Genomic DNA, 20958 nt, shown 5'->3' with positions numbered 1-20958 from the left:
AAAGAAAGAAAGAAAGAAAGAAAGAAAGAAAGAAAGAAAGAAAGAAAAAGAATGGCTCCAGTTACCATACAATTTACACTACCCACTATCTTTTCTGAGCTTGGGGACTCCCTTGGTCTCTCTTGAGTGGTAAGAAATCTTTACTCTTCCAGTCAGTATAACATCTCCCTTAACTGGTATTACAGGCTGGCCCCCAAGGCTGGAGCAAGGTCTCTACTGTTTTGCTGAATGCCCTGAGCACTCTGGGCTGGAGTCCCTAGTTCTTCACCAACTTTCTTTTCTTCACTTTCTCGATTTACTCTGGTTAGATAAAGCCAGCCTCCTTTTGATCAAGGACTTGGTTTTATGCTCACCTGCAGCTGGTCACTCTTCTCCTGCAAGGTGTATCACTTCCGTCTTTGTCCGTTGCCAAGTCCGAGCCTCTGACTCAAAAATCACTGAGATGTTGGCGCCCCCTAAAGAACACATTTATGTTTGAAGTTAGCTCTTTATTAACTAATACACATTTAGTTGGGTTAAAGTCTGGGGTCTCTTGTTCTCTTTTTAAAATTGATTAGTAATTCTTCAAATTAAATGGACAGGTTAATGTGGTTAAATGCAGTATATAAAAGCCCTAGGGGTCAGAACAGAAAAAAAATAGTGTTCTGTTTTACCTCTGAGCACTTAAAATTTTTAGATATGAATTTGTGAATAAAGAATGTACAAATTACTTACTTTCTGCTGTCATTATAGCCTAAAGTAGGGGAAGGTAAGAGAAGCTAACGTCCTGAAATCTATTAATAAGCTTTTCAGTCCTCTCATAGCACGATTTTTCTATACAGGGCAAAATTTCATCTGTTTGTCAGTCAAATTAATTCTCTGGAATACAAACAGAAGCATCTGGGTTTTTGTTTTATTTTTGTTGCTAGGAAGAGAAAAAAACTTGTCCAAAACTCAGCGATCATTTGATGAACATCATCTGGAATCAATTCAAGAGAATATCTGACTTAACAGAGAGTGTTTTGATTTGAAAATAAGATATTTTTTCCTGAAAGAAATTATCTAGTGCATAATGTATTCATATAATAATTCTGCTTTCATTTCTTGACACTGCCATTATTTCAGGGTCTTTCTTTTAAAATTTAAATGGGACTATGGACCCATCATAAATGTGAGGATTAGGCTAATACTTAGCCCGCAGCCTAATCTACTCAGCCAGAGCACAGCTCCTTTGGCCCAATGTCTTCTTTGGGAACGTGTTTTCACAGGCATTAACTGAACAACCTCATTAAGGCAACGTCATCCTTTTAGGAACCAAGTATCAACCTTAAGAGGGAAGAGCAAGTGGTAAGATGGCCCCTCCAGCCCAATGTAAGAACGAGGTGCATATACCTATATATGTGAGTGGCCATTCTATATAATGGCCACTCCCCATCTCTAAGGGTTATGTGTTCAGAAACGCCCTATAGTAGGAGAATTTGCAGCCAAGAAACAAAATCTCAGTGGAGAAGTGGAGAGGAAGAACCAAAGTCACAATGAACATGGGAAAACTTGTATAAATATTAAGTTCACCAAAATAAAAAAAAAATAACAACAGCATCTAAAATGTAACACGGATATTTTATGTATTTTGAATTTGCACATTTAAGGCACCATTCTGTTACTTTTTTTTTTCCCTCTACCCCTCCCACACCAGAAAAAATGCCCAGGTTCTCCCTCCTTTGCAGTATCAGAGAGATGTTTATAAATATATTTTGCTTTCTTGCAATAATGTGCCTATTTTCTTCCTATTCCTCTGCTCAAATATTTAGCTCCTTTCTAATTTTATGATCTCTGCCTCTGAACTCCACTCTGATCTCAGAGACATGGAGTAATTTATAATCCTCAGGTAAAAAAAAAGCTTTGGGGGATCTATTTTAACTTACCTGGCAGACCTGAGTAGTTTAGTTCTCAGCCCCAAGGTCAAGGGTTATGTCACTTGAGGTCTGCCTACAATCCCCTCAGAGCATACATAGGTAGGCAACATTTATACACAGCCTGGCTCTGGCACTGTTAACATAGCCAAAAGTCAGACTCCTGACAGTTTACCCTGTCTCCCCTTTCTTCACACTCCCATGGTTGCATGCCGAAAACCTCTACGCCTCCTCTGCTAACCACTCTGCCCCTCTTTTTAATTCCCAAACCCTGCTCCCTTTTTCTATCTCCAAGAAAAATGGTGATCCATTTTGGATATACTTGAGTGGAAATTTTTTGAAGTTGCTAAAAATATATATGGAGAGAAGTAAATCTGCTTATGCTTACTATATCCTGAGAGAACTCTGTGACCCTGGGGACCCTGATGAGTCAGGATGGAATGCAGAGTCTCAGGATAGCTGCTGTCACCACCACAGAGAGCCTTCCAGGCCCAGCCCAGTCAGCTAAGGCCAGAGCCAGTAGTGCCCAGGAGATGTCCTTCAAGCCCAGAATGGTACCCACTGGAGGGGCCACGCCTGATGAGAGATTCTGAGGATAGGTGGTCTGAGGCAGAACTGTTGGTTCCAAACGGAAGAAGACTTTGGCAATTCCAGGAACTCCAGAATCTCAGGATTCTGAGACTCACTCCAGCAGGGGGTGGCACCATCCGGAGTGGGGCTGGAGGCTTTTGGGGCCCTCTGGTGGTGTGGAGGGCTCAGGTCCTCAAAGCCTTGCAGCTCTGGCCGCAGTAGTGGGTAGTATTTTGGTGACATGGAGTTAGAAAAAAAAAAGGGAAATAAGGAATGGTGTGTGTGTGTGTGTGTGTTCTATCTTTCGTGATGCTCAAGCAGGGAGTCAGTAGGTAGGAATATTTCAACTGGAGAGGGATGTTCTTATGCTAACAAACACTTACTCAATATAAATACTAGAATACCTTGCATTTATTTTTTTAAAAGATTTATTTATTTATTTTTAGAGAGAGGGAGAGAGAGTGTGAGTGGGGGAAGGGGCAGAGGGAGAGGGAGAGAGAATCTCCAGCAGACTCCCCGCTGAGCATGGAGTCCACTATGGGGCTTAATCTCAGGACCTCAAGATCATGACCTGAGCCAAAACCAAGAGTTGGATGCTTAAACGACTGGCACCCCTCAAATGCCTTGCATTTAGATCAACATGCATTTGCTAAGAGAGCCACCTGGTAGTCAAAATCATCACCATGAGTTCTCCTGACCCTTAAAAATTAACACCAAAGTTTGCTGTCTCTGCAGGTCCTCAAGTATGTTCCACATAATGAAGCACAGTCACTATAGCTCCCGATTTGGCAGCAAACTTGGACTGCAGTGCATCGGCATGCATGAAAACGGCATCATATTTAACAATAATCCAACCCTCTGGAAAGCCATTCGACCTTTCTTTACAAAAGGTAATCAGGTGCTGGTGACATTCTGCTCTTTTGTCAATAAATGCGCCCCCCACCTTTTCTGGAATTTAAATTCTGCTGCTTCACTTATTTTGAAATAATAAGATATAGTAGGCACTGTTCTAAGTACTTGATATTTTAATCCCACAGCAACCCCATGTGGTAAATATTCTTGTCACTTATATTTTACACATAAGAAAACTGAAGCTTAAGTAAATAGGTTAAGTAACTTAACCCAAGGTCCCCAAATTAGTAAATGGTGGCCCAGAAGACAACGCCAGTGCCTACATTTTTAATCACCACAAACTCTGTTCTTCCTGTTGATGCACAAAGCAATTCCATGGACGTGAAGAAGAGATAGAGCTCTGTACTTAGGATCATTTCAATTAAGAATTTAGTGTGTCAGTCACATGTTTGATTCAAACATAGCTAAACAATGTGTTTGCTGAATCATTTACTGACATCACAGATGTTTTAACAGAAAGCAATTTGCAAATAAAATTAGAGATTTTAGAACTAGGAAGGACTATATATATCATCTCATCCAGTCTCTGAATTTTATAGTTGGGGAAATGCAGTCCTAGAGAGGTTGTGATTTTTGCTCAGACAACATAACAAATAATAATGAGCAAAGATCTGATCCCAAGGCTCCTTGACTAGTGATTTCCCCCTTTACTGTATTTTGTTGGGAATGAAGTAGTTGGGGAATATACATGACCAGTCTTTGACATCAACATCAAAGAAGATAATCATGTCCTGGAAACACTGTCAGTGATAGAATCTGGGGCTAGATGGATCTTAGGTCTGACAGTGCAATATTCTTCCCTCTAAGCCAGCCTCTGTAGTGAACCTGGATGCCTCCCATGTGGCTACTGAGAAGCTATGTCTGTCCCAGCTGAGCACTGATTCTCTCTACAGAGTTGCCCATTACCAAGATTCATACAACTCTATTATAGACTCCACTGTATTTGACTCCTATTGCTGCTGTAACAAATTGCCACAAACTTAGTGACTTAAAACAATACATCAATTAACTTATAGTTCTGTAGGTCAAAAATTTGATGTGGGTCTCAATGGGCTAACATCAAGGTGTTGGCTGGGCTGTGTTTCTTTCTGGAGGCTCCAGAGGAGAATTTGTCTTTTCCAGAGGAGTTTCTTTGTCTTTTCCAGCCTCAGAGGCCACCTGCATCCCTTGGCCTATAGCCCCTTCCTCTGCCTTCAAAGCTAGCAACAGTGGGTCAAATCCTTTTCCTATCACGTCTCTCAGACCATCCTTCTGTCGTCATCAATTTCTGACTCTGATGTCAACTGGGAAAGGTTCTTTGTTTTTGAGGACTCATGTAATTAGGTTGGGGCCACCCAGATAATCCACAGTAATCTCCCCATCTCAAGGTCCTTAACTTGAATCATATGTGTCAAGTCCTTTTTTCCATGTAAAGTAACATATTAATAGGTTCCAGGGACTAGGACCTGGACAGGTTTAGGGGGCTATTATTCTGCCTACCACTCGTGTTGGGGCAGATCAATCCTCTCTCATGCCTTAGAAAACTGCAGACTGGTTTAGTGAAAAGAGTATAGGCCTCAGGATTATAGGTTTTGGGTTCAAGTCCTAGTTCTGCCACTTTACTAGCTATATGACCTTGGACAAGTCACTCCTCTCTGAGCTTCAGTTTCCTTCTCCACAAAAGGTGATAAAGACAATAGAACATTAATTCTAGGGTTATTATGAAGAATAAATGAAATAATGCTGTAAGATCCTACAGAAATGTGGTTTTTTGTTTGTTTTTGTTGAAGTATAGTTGACATACAGTATTATATTAGTTTTAGGTGTACAACTTAGTGATTCAACAATTATACATGTTATGAAATGCTCCCCATGATAAGTGTAGTCACCATCTGTCACAATACAAAAATGTGACAATATTATTGAATATATTTCCTATACTGTACATTATATCCCCATGACTTATTTATTTTATAACTGGAAGTTTGTACCTCTTAATCACCTTCACCTATTTCACCCATCCCCCCACCCTTTCCCTTCTAGCAACCACCAGTTTGTTCTTTGCATTTGAGTCTATTCCTTTTCATTTGTTTGTTCATTTGTTTTGTTCTTTAGAATCCACATATAAGTGAAGTCATGTGGTATTTGTCTTTTTCTGTATGACTTATTTCACTTAGCATAATACCCTCTAGGTTCATCCATGTTGTTGCAAATGACAAGATTTGAAATGTAAGGTTTTTTTTACTTTGCGGTTTGGCCTAGGCACATTAGGAACATGTGAACTAGTATTTAGGAGCAGTTAACTCTCACATACCAACATCCTCTACCTTGCCATGCAAAAATTAATAGAATTTTTAAACTTTTTAGATTAATAGAATTTTCTAAACTCATCCATTTGTTTAACAAACTACTGTGTTCTTATCATTGAACTAGGTACCTAAAATACAATGATAGTCAAGACATGGTCCCTGCCCTCAAGGAATTTATAATAGGGGGAGGGACAGAGTGGCAGATCAATACATTACCAAATATCATCCTAGGTGATGTGTTATGCTAGAGGTGTGTGCAGAGTGTTAGAGGGCACAGAAAAAATGGGCCATCTAAAGTATCCTCAGGGGTCATGGGAGGCTTTCTGAGGAGTGGATGCTTACAATAAGTTTGGAAAGAAGGTAAAAGCTACCTACATTAAGAAAGTTTGACAAGGATGCATTCCACAGAAGGAAAGAACAGGGTACTCCAAGACAGAGAAGGGTAGATCAGCACTGTATGTCCAGGGAACTAACTGTAAGTAGGCCCTCATGCCTGACATGGATACATGTAGGCATGAGGCCAAGGGGAAGGCACTGAACTGAGTTTATCTCAAAAGCTACAGTAAATCATTCAAGATATTAAGCAGAATGACATGAGCATATTTGAGTTTTAGAAAAATTCCTCTGGTAGCAGAATGAACGATTCATTGACAGAAGGCACGATTGTGAGCAGTGAGAACAATTAGGAGCTACTGCAGTGATACAGGGTGGATGGAAGGGAAGTCATCAGTGTAAGAGATGTTAAAAGAGTACAATCTGGGGCACCGGGGTGGTGCGGTCAGTTAAGTGTCTGACTCTTGGTTTTGGCTCAGGTGGTGATCTCAGGGTCATGATCTCAGGTCATTATATCGAGCCCCGAGTCAGGCTCAGTGCTCAGCACGGAGTCTGCTTAAGATTCTCTTTCCCTCTCCCTCTGTCCCTCTCTGCTACCCCTCACTCCCTCTCTCTAAAATAAATAAATTAAAAAAAATTTTTTTTTAAAAAGAGTAGAATCTATGGCACTTGGAATCAATTAAAAAAAATCTTTTTTAAAGATAAGCCCTATATATATAGATCAGATTTTCTAATAAAAACATTACAAAACTACTCAGATTAAATGCCAAAAAAGAGGTCTACAAAAAATAATAGAAGTCTAATTGCTTATTAAAAGTTCCCTGTTGTGTCTGACATTTTTAGTAATCAATGAGTTACAAGCATTTCTCTTCTTTTAAGATTTTATTTTTTGAGAGAGAGAGAACATGAGTGAGAGGCAGAGGGAGAGGGAGAAGCAGACTCCCCGCTGAACAGGGAGCCCGATGTGGAACTCGATCCCAGGACCCTGAGATCATGACCTGAGCTGAAGGCAGATGCTTAACTGATTGAGCCACCTAGGCGCCCCCCAAGCATTTCTTGAATCTCCTTTTAGAGTTATGTTTCTCATTAGTTTTCCTGATATAGTAGAAATTTGGGGGTATGTTTTGGTATCTAAAGTAGTAACATTAATGAAGGCATTGATTGCCTGGGTGTATCTATGGAGACATAGTGAAGTGCAGCCTAGGCAAATGGCCCATCCTGGAGAGATGAAGGTGGAGGGTCAAGAAATAGCCTCTGTTTCCTGAAACTGCCAAGAGAGTTGTCCATAGTGAAGGAATTATGCTGATTACTTGCTCACTTTTTTAAACCTGGATAAGATTCAGTACTTTTTCACACATTTTAAAAATTAAAATTATATCCACATCATGCCACTGCCTATAAGCAATGATACTACATTTTGCTTACACGTTTGAAACATGGCTTCCAGCTCTAGGACGATAGGGACAAGTCATACATCAGTCTGGGAGGAAACCACCAGTGATATTCGAAGCCAACCCTTCCACACAAAGTGCTGAGTCATTAAGGAATCATGCGTCCCACCTGTGAATGTGATAGTCACCCAGGAAACAACAGCCTGGCCTTTCATATTGGCCAGGTATTTCCTACAGTCAGAAAGTATGCTACCAACGCAACCTTCCTTTTTACATATAAGTAGAAATCTTAAGAATCTAGAACTGCTCACCAGGCTTCCTTTCTTATTTGCAAAGTCTGCCTTCAGGGGCTTCTGTTGTGCAACTGATATTTTTTTTTTTTTTTTTTAAGAAAGAATTATGGCTACAAATTTCCCCAAGATTTTTCATTGCATTTCAAGAACTGACTTTAACAGTAAGTCTGAATAATAAAATACACAAATAGGAGAGATAACTCTTAAAGAAAGCTTAAAAAAACATAGAACAAAGAGAGAAAGTAGGGCTTTAAGAGTTAAACTCTCTAGATAGATCACCTACCACCACGAACCACTAGCTGCCCAGATGATCTAGAGCAGAGCCAATTCACTCTACCTGTCTTTACTCATTTATTCACCCATCCTTTCATTCGTTCACTCCTCTATTTGACAAATATGATTTGAAGGCCACCATGTACTGTGGACTTGAAGGACAGTGCTAATAGGAGGTTGTCACTGCCCTTCAAGAATTCCCAACCAGTGGGGAAGACAGTATGCAAACAAAAAAATTGCTTAATTGTCATGACCTTGGTTGAGTAAAACAAATCTAGAAGTAGTTTGAGGAGAAACCGAAATTAAGAACCCTTTTGATAATTTGTGAGACTAGCATTTTGAACCACATAAACCACAATTAAACAGGAAGCACTTTAGATCAAATAGTTAAGGTCCAGTTTGAGTAGTTCGATAGCAATACCCTGCCACCTGTTGAAACATAAGTATCTCCCTGGCCAAATCCAAACCTTCTTTAGGGAAATATATATACAGTAAATATGGAAAACCACTGATGTGTGATTCATGACCGCAAGTACTAAATGTTTCATTTGCAGTCTCACAAATGATTTTCCGTAACATGAAGAAGAGTTTAATTTTGAATATTTTGTTTAAAATAAGATTTTTATTCATTCATTCATTCACTTTTACCCATAAAGGTGATGCATGTTTGTAGAAAATTAGGAGAATGCAGAAAAGTATAAAAAAGAACATGAAAATTTCTGCCAAGTTACTGAATAAAAAATCATGTATAATTAAACTCCAAACAGAAAAGGCCAAAATAACCTGATTGTGTGTGCCCCTGAGTTCATGTGACTCACTCTCTGATGTGTTACCCTCAGCTTTGTCTGGCCCTGGCCTTGTGCGCATGGTGACAATTTGTGTTGGATCCATCATCACACATCTGGACAGGTTGGAGGAGGTCAGCAACGAATTGGGTTACATCGACGTGTTGACCCTCATGCGGCGCATCATGCTGGACACCTCTAACATTCTCTTCCTGGGGATCCCCTTGGACGGTACTTGAGAATTGACATTCTGCCCTTTATTGAACAAGGGGATGAAGGGGATAAGAGACTCAAGGAAAGATAATGCTGTTTTTGTACATTGCTCTTGTTCAAACATCTCTAAGTATTCTTATGATTTTTTTTCTAGTGTGTCTGCCTTGTTCATTTATAAGACAGAAGTTTCTGTAAGTAGGGGCCATCTCCTCTTTTGTATCTCTCCTCATTGCTCTGGGAAATATGATTCTACCCACAGTCAAAACTTGACAAATGTGATCAGTTCATTTGGCCATGAATACACCCTACTACCAATCAAACTGATAAATTTAACCAATTCCAACCATTCTTGTGGGCACATACACACACACACATGCACACACACAGATATACATACATACATATGTACATAAATATACATGTACCCTCCTCCCTCAAAGCTACTAAGCATGAAAACTTGGTCTCTGTCTATACAATGATAATGGTGCTGGTGCTGCTGGAAATGATGAAAATAGCTACCATTAATTTAGAATCTACTATAAAAAAGTTGCTTTACATATAGTTTGTCACTTAGCATTATAACAACTCTGGCAAGAATGTCCCACTCAAAAAGCTACTCCCGTCACTATACTACAGAAACAAATATTAAAACATATACATGCAACTCTATCACCATCAAAAAATAAACAATCAGTTGGGTTAATTCCATGCTGCTATTGTCCAGCTTAATGTAATTTTCCCTGAATTCTAGCATGTTCACTGACTCATGCATTCATTCAAAAAATATATTTTTTAAAGATTTTATTTAAAAATATTTGCTAATTGCCTATTTTATGCTAGGCACTGTTCTAGGTTCTGGGGATTGAGCAGTGAACAAGACAGATAAAGTCCTTGCCTTCAGGGAGGTCACATCCCAATGGCAATATAAACAGCAAACAAGTAAATATCTAATAACACATCAGGCAATACTAAGTGCCCTGAAGAATAAACGAAGCAGGGCAAGGGGATAGGAAGTGAAGAAGGAGGGGGAGTGGGTGGCTATCCCAGAGAGAGTTGTCAGGAAAGGCCTGCACAGGGAGGACACCTGCACATCAGCCTAAATGAAATGAGACCAGGAGCCACATCCGGGTTTGAGGGAGGGAACAGCACCTCATTTTAACACTGGCCCAAAGGAGCTGAGCTATAACACCTGTTGCCTCATTGGCCACATTTGGAAGAACAGACAAGCTATAAGTCCTCCTTTTCTCCTCTCTAGCTCTGCTTACCTCATGTCCCCGGCTCTTTACTTATTTCCTACAAGAGTCACAGAAACCTCATCTGACTGCCATTTGAATGGGAGCCCCATTCAACTCTGAGTATTTTTAATCACACCCCTTGCCTCATCCCCTTCAGACAGAAACTCTAATCCCAGCTGGCCTGTTCTACATGCAGCTCTCCCAAAGGTCAGGCAAGTCTGTATTTTATTAGTCCCTGCTTCATGGTCCCCGGCTGGCCTCTTAGGAAGGATGAAGTAACAGAATTGTAAATCTCTCTGTTAACTTAGGGATGCAGGCTGTGATGCTAAGAACCTGCATAACCCATGCAGAGTACCTTGATTCCTCTTCTCCACACCCTGTCCTGGTTAAACTCTCCATTTGCCTAAGGGAACCAGTGCAACAAGGAGAAAGAACATTGCTCTGAGGTCAGATAGGCTGGGCTCCAGACTGAGGGCCTGCCTGCCACACTGGCTGCGTGGTGTTAGGCAAGCTTCCCAAGCTTCCCTTTCTACGAACTGCAGTTTCTTCATCTGAAAAAGTGATGACACTATATCACTCCCCTAGCAAGACTGTAAGGATTAAATGAGGTCTCTTCTGTAACGCGTTTTGCATGGTGACTGGTATTTAGCAGTTGAAAAGAAACGTCTGTTCCCTTTCTTTTTGTAAAGTTTGAAAAAAGCAGGGGTTTTGTTTCCCTAAACATGCAATTTAAGGACGTTTATTAGGAGCTGACAATGCATGAGGCTCAGGACAAGACATTAGGGATACTAAGATGAATTCTATACTCTGGACCAAAATGTAACCAGAAAAGTGGCATGGCTTTTTGCCCTCGCAGGTGCCAGAATTGAGGCCAATAACAGCCATAATTCCTGGTGTCCTTCTTATTTCCTGTCGTCAAAAAAAACAGGAAGGAGTTGGACACTCAGTCCAAGAGGGGCATGTGAGATTCTAGGCTTTGCCTCTAACACAAACTTGAAAAGTGGCAAATCTCTAGTTAACTTGGCTGATTTAGATGTCAAGCAGAATAAATTAATGTTGATTTGTCTAGTGGCATTCATATGGCTGAAACACCCATTGTAGCCCAGGCTGGTAAGAGACTCTATACAGGGGATCTTCTCTTCTCAGGATACCCTTCTCGGGCTCACATTTTTGCTCAACTACTCTGCTTTTTTGTTTGTTTGTTTTTCCAGAAAGTGCCATCGTGGTTAAAATCCAGGGTTATTTTGATGCATGGCAAGCTCTCCTTCTCAAACCAGACATCTTCTTTAAGATTTCTTGGCTATACAAAAAGTATGAAAAGTCTGTGTAAGTAACACAAGTTTGGAAAACTTACCAGTGAGATTGGATTGACTTTGGGTTGTGTCTTTGCTATTGCTGGCCTCTTCAGCTAGCTTTCTGCTCTTCAGAACCCACAGGGGAGCTGTGGATTAAGTTGCTGATGAAACACTGTAAGCAATTTGGCTGCATGCGGTGGCCAGACCCAAGAGTAAGGGAAGCGTTGGGCCCAGGCAGCTTTTCAACAGGGGGCCAAGTGGGTGGTCTGCGAGCCCCATGTCTGGAATTAGGACACCACAGTGTAGTTTGAGTTGAAGAGAAGGGTTGGCTGAACCTATCATTATTATCTGTAAAAATTCTCTTTTCATATCTGGAAAATGGAAACACAAAATCATTTTATAGTCATGTTGCTTCTGAATGAACTTAACATAATTCAACTTGTAGGAATTAACAGTAGTCTCAAAAGAATTTTTTCACAATGAATATAATGGACTTCAATAAAATGTGTGATTTCCTTTTTTTTAGTCATAGATAATACTCTTTGGGGAATCCTGAAACCGTCATTAATGACTTTGCTTTGGTTATAGATGAGTCTAGACAAAAATTGGACAAATGCCCAATGGCCTATAGACTAAAAAATAGGTTTCTAGAGTTTAAGCCAGCCACTGAACACTACCCCCTCTAACCACTAGTGAAAAGCCTACAGGATTTAGAGACAGACAGACATGGTTTATATCCTGTCTCTACCGCTTAGTAACTAAATGGCTTTGGGAAGTTATTTAAAGTAAAATTTAACCTACCTTCCAGAATAGAGATATAGATTAATGAGATCCTATACACAGGGCAATTAAGACAGAGGACGGCACATGGAAGGCGCTAAAGATGTTAGTTTTCTCCTTCCCTCTGTTCGTATCTTCTCCTGGATGTCCCTGATGATCTTAAATTCTCCATCTCTAAAAGTTCCCAACTTGTGCAAAGACCCAACTTTATCCTGTTTGTGTATTTTGAAATTTAGTAACGTTAGTCTCCAGGAAGGAAGCCAACTTGATGTTGCTTTATATATTCCCATGTGGTTCGTGAGTATTAGGTAGGTGATTTGGACACCTGGGTCTTTATACATTTCATTTAGTTTCCACCAGACCTTATTGTGACTTGAATCAATGAGATGAAGGATTCATCTGTTCCCTATGTTCAAATGTGGCAGTGGTCTGAAGAGTCTCATTTTATAGTTCCTGGTCATTAGTATGGCTTTGGTTTTGGCCAGCAAGCCCACTGAAACTTATTGCATGAAACTGTATAATGGTTTCTCTTAGGTTTCTATAGAAATTAGCTCCGCAACTCTCCCTCTGTATATAATATTTGCCAATGGTCAGTACATTAATCTATATCTTCTATATCCTAGAGCGGTAAAGACTTCGAGAAATCTTTTAATCTCCTCTCCCATCCATGTCCATTGCAATAATGTCAATGTTTTTTTTTTTTTAATGAGGTATAATTGACATAAAACATTATATTACTTTCAGGTATACAAACAACATCATGACTCAGTATTTGTATATATTGTGAAATGATCACCATTATATCTAGTTACAAAACTTTTTTCTTGTGGTGAAAACTTTTAAGATCTATTCTCTTAGCAACTTTCAAATCTGCAATACAGTATTAACTATAGTCACCATGTTGTGCATCATGTCTCCACGATTTATTTATTTTATAACTAGAAGTTTGTACCTTTTGACTCCCTTCAGGCATTTTGCCCAGTCTTACCCCCCCCCCCCCCCCTGGCAGCCCCCAATCTGTTCTCTGTATCTATGAGCTAGAGTTTTTTTTGTTTTGTTTTAAGATTCCACATATAAATGAGATCATATACTAGTTGTCTTTCTCTGTCATGCCAATACTTTTTAGAAATATACTGATGGAAAGGATTCTGGGACATCTACTCCCATCCCTATTTATTCGATTTTATACTTCTGCCTGTCTTGATTCCCAATATTACAGCAATATTGTTTTCTACTTTTTATTCTAGCAAGTTTAAGGCTTTTTAGCCACAGAATACCTTAAATAGGTGTTTGTGGCCTGGACTGATAACCTAGCCACCCTTGTTTGCGTGAAAAATACGCTCAGAGTTCCAAAACACAGACTCACAGATATATTCTTATAATACATGCTTGTAAGTCAGATTTCCTATTCCCTGAAGACTGTCACTGAACTCAATTCTCCCAGTTTTTAAGGGCATATAAATTCAGATGCATACATTAACCTGAATAAGGAGGATCCCAATGGGCATTCACAGACCCCCAATTCTGGCCCAGGGAGGAAGTAGATGTTCAGAAGTGGCTGTAGTTCCATCAAGGAATTCTCCATGAATTTATAGTCTTAGGGCATTTCAACAACTCCTAGACCATTTAGGGGCCATTGCTCAGGTAGGAATGCTACGAGCATTCACAGCCCACCAACTGAGTGAATATCCGTCCCTTCTATGTAAGAGTTTCAACAAATATTTGCTGAATAAATGGACTGGTAGATGAATGAATGAATGTGAATATATCCTTCGTGTATTCCTGGCGGTATGTATGTATCTATATTCACACCTACAGAGATACACAATAGATGGCACCCTCATTTTGAGTGACACAATTACTATACTAGCCTGAAGAATACCTCTTCAAATGTTTAAACACCTTCCTTGAGGGACGCCTGGGTGGCTCAGTCAGTTAAACGTCTGCCTTCGGCTCAGGTCATGATCCCAGGGTCCTGGGATCGAGTCCTACCTCAGGCTCCTTGCTCAGTGGGGACCCTGCTTCTCCCTCTGCCTGCCGTTCCCCCTGCTTGTTCTCTTTCCCCCCACCCCGAGAAATGAATAAATAAAATCTTTAAAAAAATAAATAAATAAACACCTTCCTTGAGATGCCCAAAAGAAACTTTAAAAAGTGGGAGGAATCTTAAAGAATCTTCCCTTACTTTTCTTACTGCACTGGAGTAAACATAGAGGCTATTCATGTCAACATCATCAACACGGTGTACAGGTACCATGTCAACAAAAATTTCAAAGAAAGATTTATTGTACATTTAATGTAATGCAGAATATCATTCCCTGAGATTAGGGGACAATACACTTACACATGGAGGCATACACTTTAAGACAAAGGCAAGAATAGCAGAATCTAGATCTTAAGATGAACTTGTTCACTGAGTCTGAGCCCTTCCCTTTAAAAGAGATGAAAGAGATGTAAAGTAGGTTACATAGAAAGAGAACGATCCGAACTAGAACCTGACTCTCTCTTTCCAAGGTGCTCTTCCCTCTACTACACTGTCAAAATGCATATGCTATACATACTCATGCGGATAGTCAGTCACTATATTATCTACTTCATGTTTACTATGTGGCAGAAACTGCAAGGTACAAGAATAAATATCAAGAATAATACTTGATCCCTTGTGCTCACTTTCTAGAGTAGGAAATCTCAAACTCAATTGTTTCTGGAGCTGGGCAAAGAGAAATGGGCTGGGTGGTTACAAGTCCACTGGAAGTGAAGGTGCCGGGGGCAAATTGGAGAGTGCCTGCCCCCACTGAAGACCTTCACTGGCTTTTGGTTTTGTTTTTCAATTTAGACACTGTACTGGACACATCAATAATCAGAAAACACGGCTGGATTTACCATTTTGGTACCAGCTTTTAACCTTTAACTAGAGGTTACAGCCTTTATTTTGCTGCCAGTACCTAGAAACCTTAGCTAAATTTGGTTCCTTAACATGAAGTATAATGAATATGTAATTTAAGGATCTTTATGAAGAATTAAGTTTAAATTCAGTTATTCGTGAGTGCTAATGGCTTCAATTAAAGCAGATAATTTTATTTAAACAAATGGCAAGTGAATTCATTTTTCTAGATGTCTTAACTGACTACAGATAGATTATATTTTCACTTTTTTTTTTTAGCAAGGATTTGAAAGATGCCATGGAAATTCTGATAGAAGAAAAAAGACACAGAATTTCCACAGCAGAGAAACTGGAAGACTATATGGATTTTGCCACCGAGTTGATTTTTGCTGAGGTACTGACCTGGATTAACCATAATTCCCATACAATATATGTACTTGACTGTGTGTAGGTTATGTAAAGACCCCCTCTTGTAATTGCTTCATACTTCTGCTTTTAAGTATCTGCTCTAGTACTTCTATAATGATGACCCAAAGAGCCCACTCATTAGACATTCTGGCAAAACTAACCTTTAAGACTGAAACTACTGTGTCTGGACAATACAAAATATGAAAATGAGAGAGCCCAGAGACAGTAAATACGTAGATAATTGGTTAAATTTTTCCTCTTTCAGCTGAAGACTACTATGAAAAATGTCCATAGTCAATTACAGAGATTTAATATTTATGACTTCATTTCATTGATGTTTTTGATCCCGACTGTCCCTTTCCCTTCTTTTTGGAAGCTTTGATTCACTTTTCCAATTTTTCTCCCTTCTTCCAATTGTTCAGAAACGTGGTGACCTGACAAGAGAGAATGTGAACCAGTGCATACTGGAAATGCTGATTGCAGCACCAGATACCATGTCTGTCTCTGTGTTCTTTATGCTATTTCTCATTGCAAAGCACCCTAAGGTTGAAGAGGCAATAATGAAGGAGATCCAGACTGTTATTGGTAAGAACTGATCAAATAGTAATAGAGCTTTAGATAACAATTCCTTCTGAAAGTCAGCTTTTTATGTCCTAAGACTCTGATTTCAAACAAAATCTTTATTATAATCCACCCAGAGAACAATAAAGGTAGTCATTTTGCCACACTTGTTATGCCAGATAGGTTGCAAAGTTAGTTCCATTCTTACTGTGGTTTTTTTTTTCCATTATAAAAACAATGCATGCTCATTGAAACAAAATTAAATAACACAGAGATGTATAAAGCAGAAAGTGACATTCCCTACCCCTTCCACTCTCCTCACCAGCCTCATGTGCATTCCCCAGGGGGAACCACTGTTAATACTTTGCTGTGTATTCTTCAAGGTCTTTCTTGATGTGCACATAAATGTTCTGCCTACCTTACCGGGGCCAAATGCTTTTGTGGGTCCACCCAGGGAACTGGCTATCATCTCCAGCAGTGTTTCTGGGTTTCAAGCTGTCTGTCCACAAGTGAACTTCCAGTCCGTGGCAGAAGGACAAGGGGAGGATGACAGCAAAGGCAGGAGAGTGATCAGTTTCCCTCTCCCCCAAATCCAGTGATGCCGGACCCTTCTTGCCCCTGCCCTCTCCTCCTCCACCAGGTCCCTGCTCAGCTCTTCCCAACACTACGTTTTCCCTGCTCTGCCTTTCCCTGAGCATCATTCCGCCCCCTGCTCCTGACGCTGCCACCTCCTTCCACACAAACACCATCACATTGGAAAGAAATCACAATTGCATTCTGAGGGGAAAAAACCGAATTCCTTATTTGAAATGTCCTTCACATGGATAATCTTTTTTTTTTTAAGAGAGAGAGAGGGCAAGAGAGAGCGCGTGCAGCTATCATGCACATGGGGTGGGTGGGGTTGTTGGGGAGGGGCAGAGGGGGAGGGAGAGAGACAGCGTGGAGCCTGAGGCAGGGCTTGATCTCACAGCCCTGAGATCACAACCTGAGTGGAAATCGAGGGTCAGAAGCTTAACTGACTGAGCCACCCAGGCGCCCCTACATGGATAGTCTTTTTAGGAACACATGTCTGACATGTGAGGAGATATCAGTAATGACATAGACTTTTCTCTCTTGACCTTATACAAAATCTCTGTGAAATGACTTATTTGGTTGTAGAGTGGCACCATTTTTTAAAGCCATCTGAGGGGCTCCTGGGTGGTTCAGTCGTTAAGCATCTGCCTTTGGCTCAGGTCATGATCCCAGGGTCCTGGGATAGAGCTGCGCATTGGGCTCCCTGATCCGCGGGAAGCCTGCTTCTCCCTCTCCCACTCCCCCTGCTTGTGTTCCCTCTCTCTCTGTGTCTTTCCCTCAAATAAATAAATAAAATCTTAAAAAAAAAATAAAGCCATTTGAGTGCTACTTGAAATAGTTGATAGTAAGGGGAAATTTCACAGAAGAGTTAAATACGTGAGAGAAAGGGTCTACAGATGTGTTGCTGTAAATGGGAAATTGCCTGGGAAGATAGATAGCAGGAAGCCAGAATAACATCCAAGCCCCAAATTCCAGAATGGTTTCTCATGTGCCCCTGTCAGGTTATGGGTTCTGGGTTAGGTGCAGGGACACATCAGTGACTAAGCCAGAGCTATTCCTATACTTATGGGGCTCACAGGCTGGCAGGAGAAAGAGAACTTAACAAGCAAACCCAGTGGAGTGAAGAGTCATAGAATGAGGGAGTTCAGGCAACAGTGAGAAAATGCTCTTGAAACCATGAGCCTTTAATACAATTTCCTTGAGAGGTGAAAAGTGTTTGTGCCCCATGACGTCCCCCTGATACTTTAATAAACCTCTGCAAAGATGGAAAACAGCTGAACCATTTGTATGTGTGTTCGTGCTCCCTCTAGATACACACACACATTAATTACTTCCTAGGGAATGCCTCTGGTTACCTTCTCTGTCGTCTTCCCTTCTACCCCCTCACCCCAGATAAATGTACCCCCTTAGACCTTGAGTGTACAGAGAGCAGTATGCAAGGGGCAGGGCTGTTAGAGTTCTCTGACCAAATGAGATCCTCTCTGAATGGTGTAGTTGTATAGGGCTGCCTCAGGACCCTGGACTGATTTTGATTCTGCAAAAGTGGTAACCCATTCAAGCTGCTCTGAAACTTTGCCAATTCTGGGAGTAACCCAAGCCTCTCTGACCAGTGTCAGGCCAGCCTGAAACAGTGGGAGTATCTGTCAATCCCCAGGACACCCAGAGTTTAGCTGAGGCACCTATTTTGCTGTGGTAGGGAGAGAGGTTCTTGCCACTCTACCGCAATAGGTTGTTCTTGATGAGATGGAAGGAGGGACTCTCAGTGATGCGTTCCAGGCAGATGACTGCACAGGCAACCAGAGGAGAAAATTTCGTTGAAAGGGGTTTAATTCACCATTTCACTTTGACTAGAGAAGGAGTGAATGTCCCCTAGAATTTAGAGGAGGAGACAAATCTCAAAGACCTCAGAGGCCAGGCAGATAAATGTTTGAAGTAGACTGTGTAGGTCTACATATAACTGCAGGTGGATGTCCCTCTAAAGGGCTCATCGGCCACTCAAGTTCAGCCCGTCATTGCCATATAGGGATGTGGGTCCAATATCACCAGGTTTTCTGACTTTTCTAGAGATCCAGGCTTTTCCATGAAATCTCCTAGGTTTTATAGTAATTGGCTTCAAATCTGAATTTTTACAAAACACGCTGTGAACCAAATGACATATTTGGCCCAGGTTACTGGTTTGCATTAGAATTCTAGAAAAAAAAATTTGTTTTTTCAGCCAGGAGCAGACTGTTCTATGGAAACTATGGGAGTTTTAATGCCCATCACATATTGAAACTATCATTACCTCCTTGTCCTGTTTATCTGTTCCCGCAGGTGAAAGAGATGTAAGAATTGATGATATGCAAAAATTAAAAGTGGTGGAAAACTTTATCTACGAGAGCATGCGGTACCAGCCTGTTGTGAACTTGGTCATGCGCAAAGCCTTACAGGATGATGTCATCGATGGCTACCCAGTGAAAAAGGGGACTAACATTATCCTAAATATTGGAAGGATGCATAGACTAGAGTTTTTCCCCAAGCCCAATGAATTTACTCTTGAAAACTTTGCAAAGAATGTAAGAGCCCTTCCTTAAAACCAAGCGCACCACTCTTAAAAATGTCAACTGTTAAACCCTCTCCGGTTCTGTGTTTGCACCATGTACATTTCATTCAATTTACTTCTTCCCCTCTATGGCCTCCCCAGAAGAACATGTTTCCTCTGGCTCAGAACATGACTACCATATTCATCCTCAAGCCAAGGATGCTGGGTCTCCAGCTCTGAGAATTATCCACATGGTGCCCACACAATGGGTCAAAATGTGAAAAGTCCAGGCCCTTAATTTGGCTACCATGAGGCAAATGTTGTTTAACCCAACCAACCTACTTTTCCATTTCAACTTGTCACTTTGTAATCACATAGACTCAGCTCTAGCACCATCTAAGCAAAGGAAAATCCAGTTGTGCTTCAGATGGAAATCAAACGAGACCAAAAGATTTAGTTTTTGCAGTCTGCCTTTGGTTCACCAAATGGCCCCATGAACACTAGTTCCCATTCTAAATAGAATTCAGTAATCAGAAGAGCTTCAGCTTTTTCTATCATTGAAATATACTGTAGATTCTGCTTCAATTATGTCAAATTTTAGGCAATGATGTTAATTAACCAAAATTTTCCAGATATTTCCCTCACTGTTCTATTTTTCCATTTGCATCTAATGTAGAAACATGATCTTAATTAATCCAGTTCCCTAATTCATTCTGTTTCTATGTGAGCAACCCGTGCTATATTGACAACTGGTCAACAAAAACTTATTGAACATCTACTATGTGCCAGGTACTATGTAAGCACAGATGGTAACAAGACAGACAGATGTGGTCCCCATTAATTTTTTGCAGAACTAAAAATATTTGGATGCTTGGTGCTAATAGGCCAGGAGTCAACATCTTTGCACAGAAACAATCTTTGCCTTGGTGACATGCAGAAGAGTAGTAAAACTGTGGCCCATCCCACAGACCTAGTTGAGTATGATAACACTGGCTGTAATAAAATGATGTGTGTTGCTTTACCCCAGGAAATTTACGTGAAAAGCAAAAGTGGGGACTGTGCAAACTGGGCATATATCACAGGGGGTGAATTACATTGGATAAAGAAGTTACAGTCACTCATCTCAGTGAGGGGACAGTATGGTTTGGACCCTGTCACAGCGTTCTGACCCATCAGTGGTTTCAGGGTGAATCAGAGACTGCATGACTCTGGCTAACTGTCTGATCGTTTTCATAGGTTCCTTACAGGTATTTTCAGCCTTTCGGTTTTGGGCCCCGCAGCTGTGCAGGAAAGTACATCGCCATGGTGATGATGAAAGTCGTCCTGGTTACACTACTGAGACGATTCCACGTGCAGACATTGCGAGGAGAGTGTGTTGAAAGTTTACGGAAAAAATATGGCTTGTCCTTACACCCAGAGGAGACTAGCAACCTGCTGGAAATGGTTTTTATTCCAAGAAATTCAGAAAAGTGCCTCGAACACTAAAGAAGGCTGATCAGTACCTACTCTGGAGCATTTCTCATCAGGAGTTCACATAGAAATCACCCGTTCACCATCATGGTGAACATTCGGTGGCCTCTGCCATTTTATAGGCACGCCTCGTATGGACTGTCAGCAAGTCAGGAGATGTGGGTCATCTGTTCTTGTCCAAACCAGACTTCCAGAGAAAATAGAGGCTAAGAGTTTGCAGGGGAAATGGTCAATCCCACAAAACATGCTTTGGAAAAGATAGGCCACCAGCAAAACTTAGGTCC

The 20958-nt window shown here is 40.7% G+C and overlaps 1 protein-coding gene and 1 long non-coding RNA gene across 3 annotated transcripts in view; one reads left to right on the top strand and one right to left on the bottom strand.

Annotated features, from left to right (window-relative positions):
• LOC118003759 overlaps positions 1–11620 on the bottom strand; it is a 22736-nt gene extending 11116 nt beyond the window's left edge. Inside the window, exons 1-2 of the long non-coding RNA XR_004677400.1 lie at positions 11540–11620; positions 354–455 (exon numbers count right to left, since the gene is read on the bottom strand). This is a non-coding gene — a long non-coding RNA (uncharacterized LOC118003759). The remainder of the gene's footprint in view (positions 1–353; positions 456–11539) is intronic.
• The window catches only part of LOC118003757 (aromatase), a 32741-nt gene extending 12005 nt beyond the window's left edge, over positions 1–20736 (top strand). Inside the window, exons 3-9 of one of the 2 annotated variants that reach the window (XM_034994907.1) lie at positions 3198–3352; positions 8792–8968; positions 11397–11511; positions 15421–15535; positions 15972–16134; positions 18997–19238; positions 20441–20736. In XM_034994907.1, coding sequence (XP_034850798.1) covers positions 3198–3352; positions 8792–8968; positions 11397–11511; positions 15421–15535; positions 15972–16134; positions 18997–19238; positions 20441–20689 — 1216 coding nt within the window. In that variant the 3' untranslated portion in view covers positions 20690–20736. The remainder of the gene's footprint in view (positions 1–3197; positions 3353–8791; positions 8969–11396; positions 11512–15420; positions 15536–15971; positions 16135–18996; positions 19239–20440) is intronic. The other variant, XM_034994908.1, reaches the window with a different exon arrangement.
• Positions 20737–20958: the final 222 nt, after the last annotated feature.

Source organism: Mirounga leonina, unplaced genomic scaffold (genome assembly GCF_011800145.1).
Source record: "Mirounga leonina isolate KUSES-001 unplaced genomic scaffold, KU_Mleo_1.0 Mir_91, whole genome shotgun sequence".
Lineage (NCBI taxonomy): Eukaryota > Metazoa > Chordata > Mammalia > Carnivora > Phocidae > Mirounga > Mirounga leonina.
This window is presented reverse-complemented; position numbering and strand designations above follow the sequence as displayed.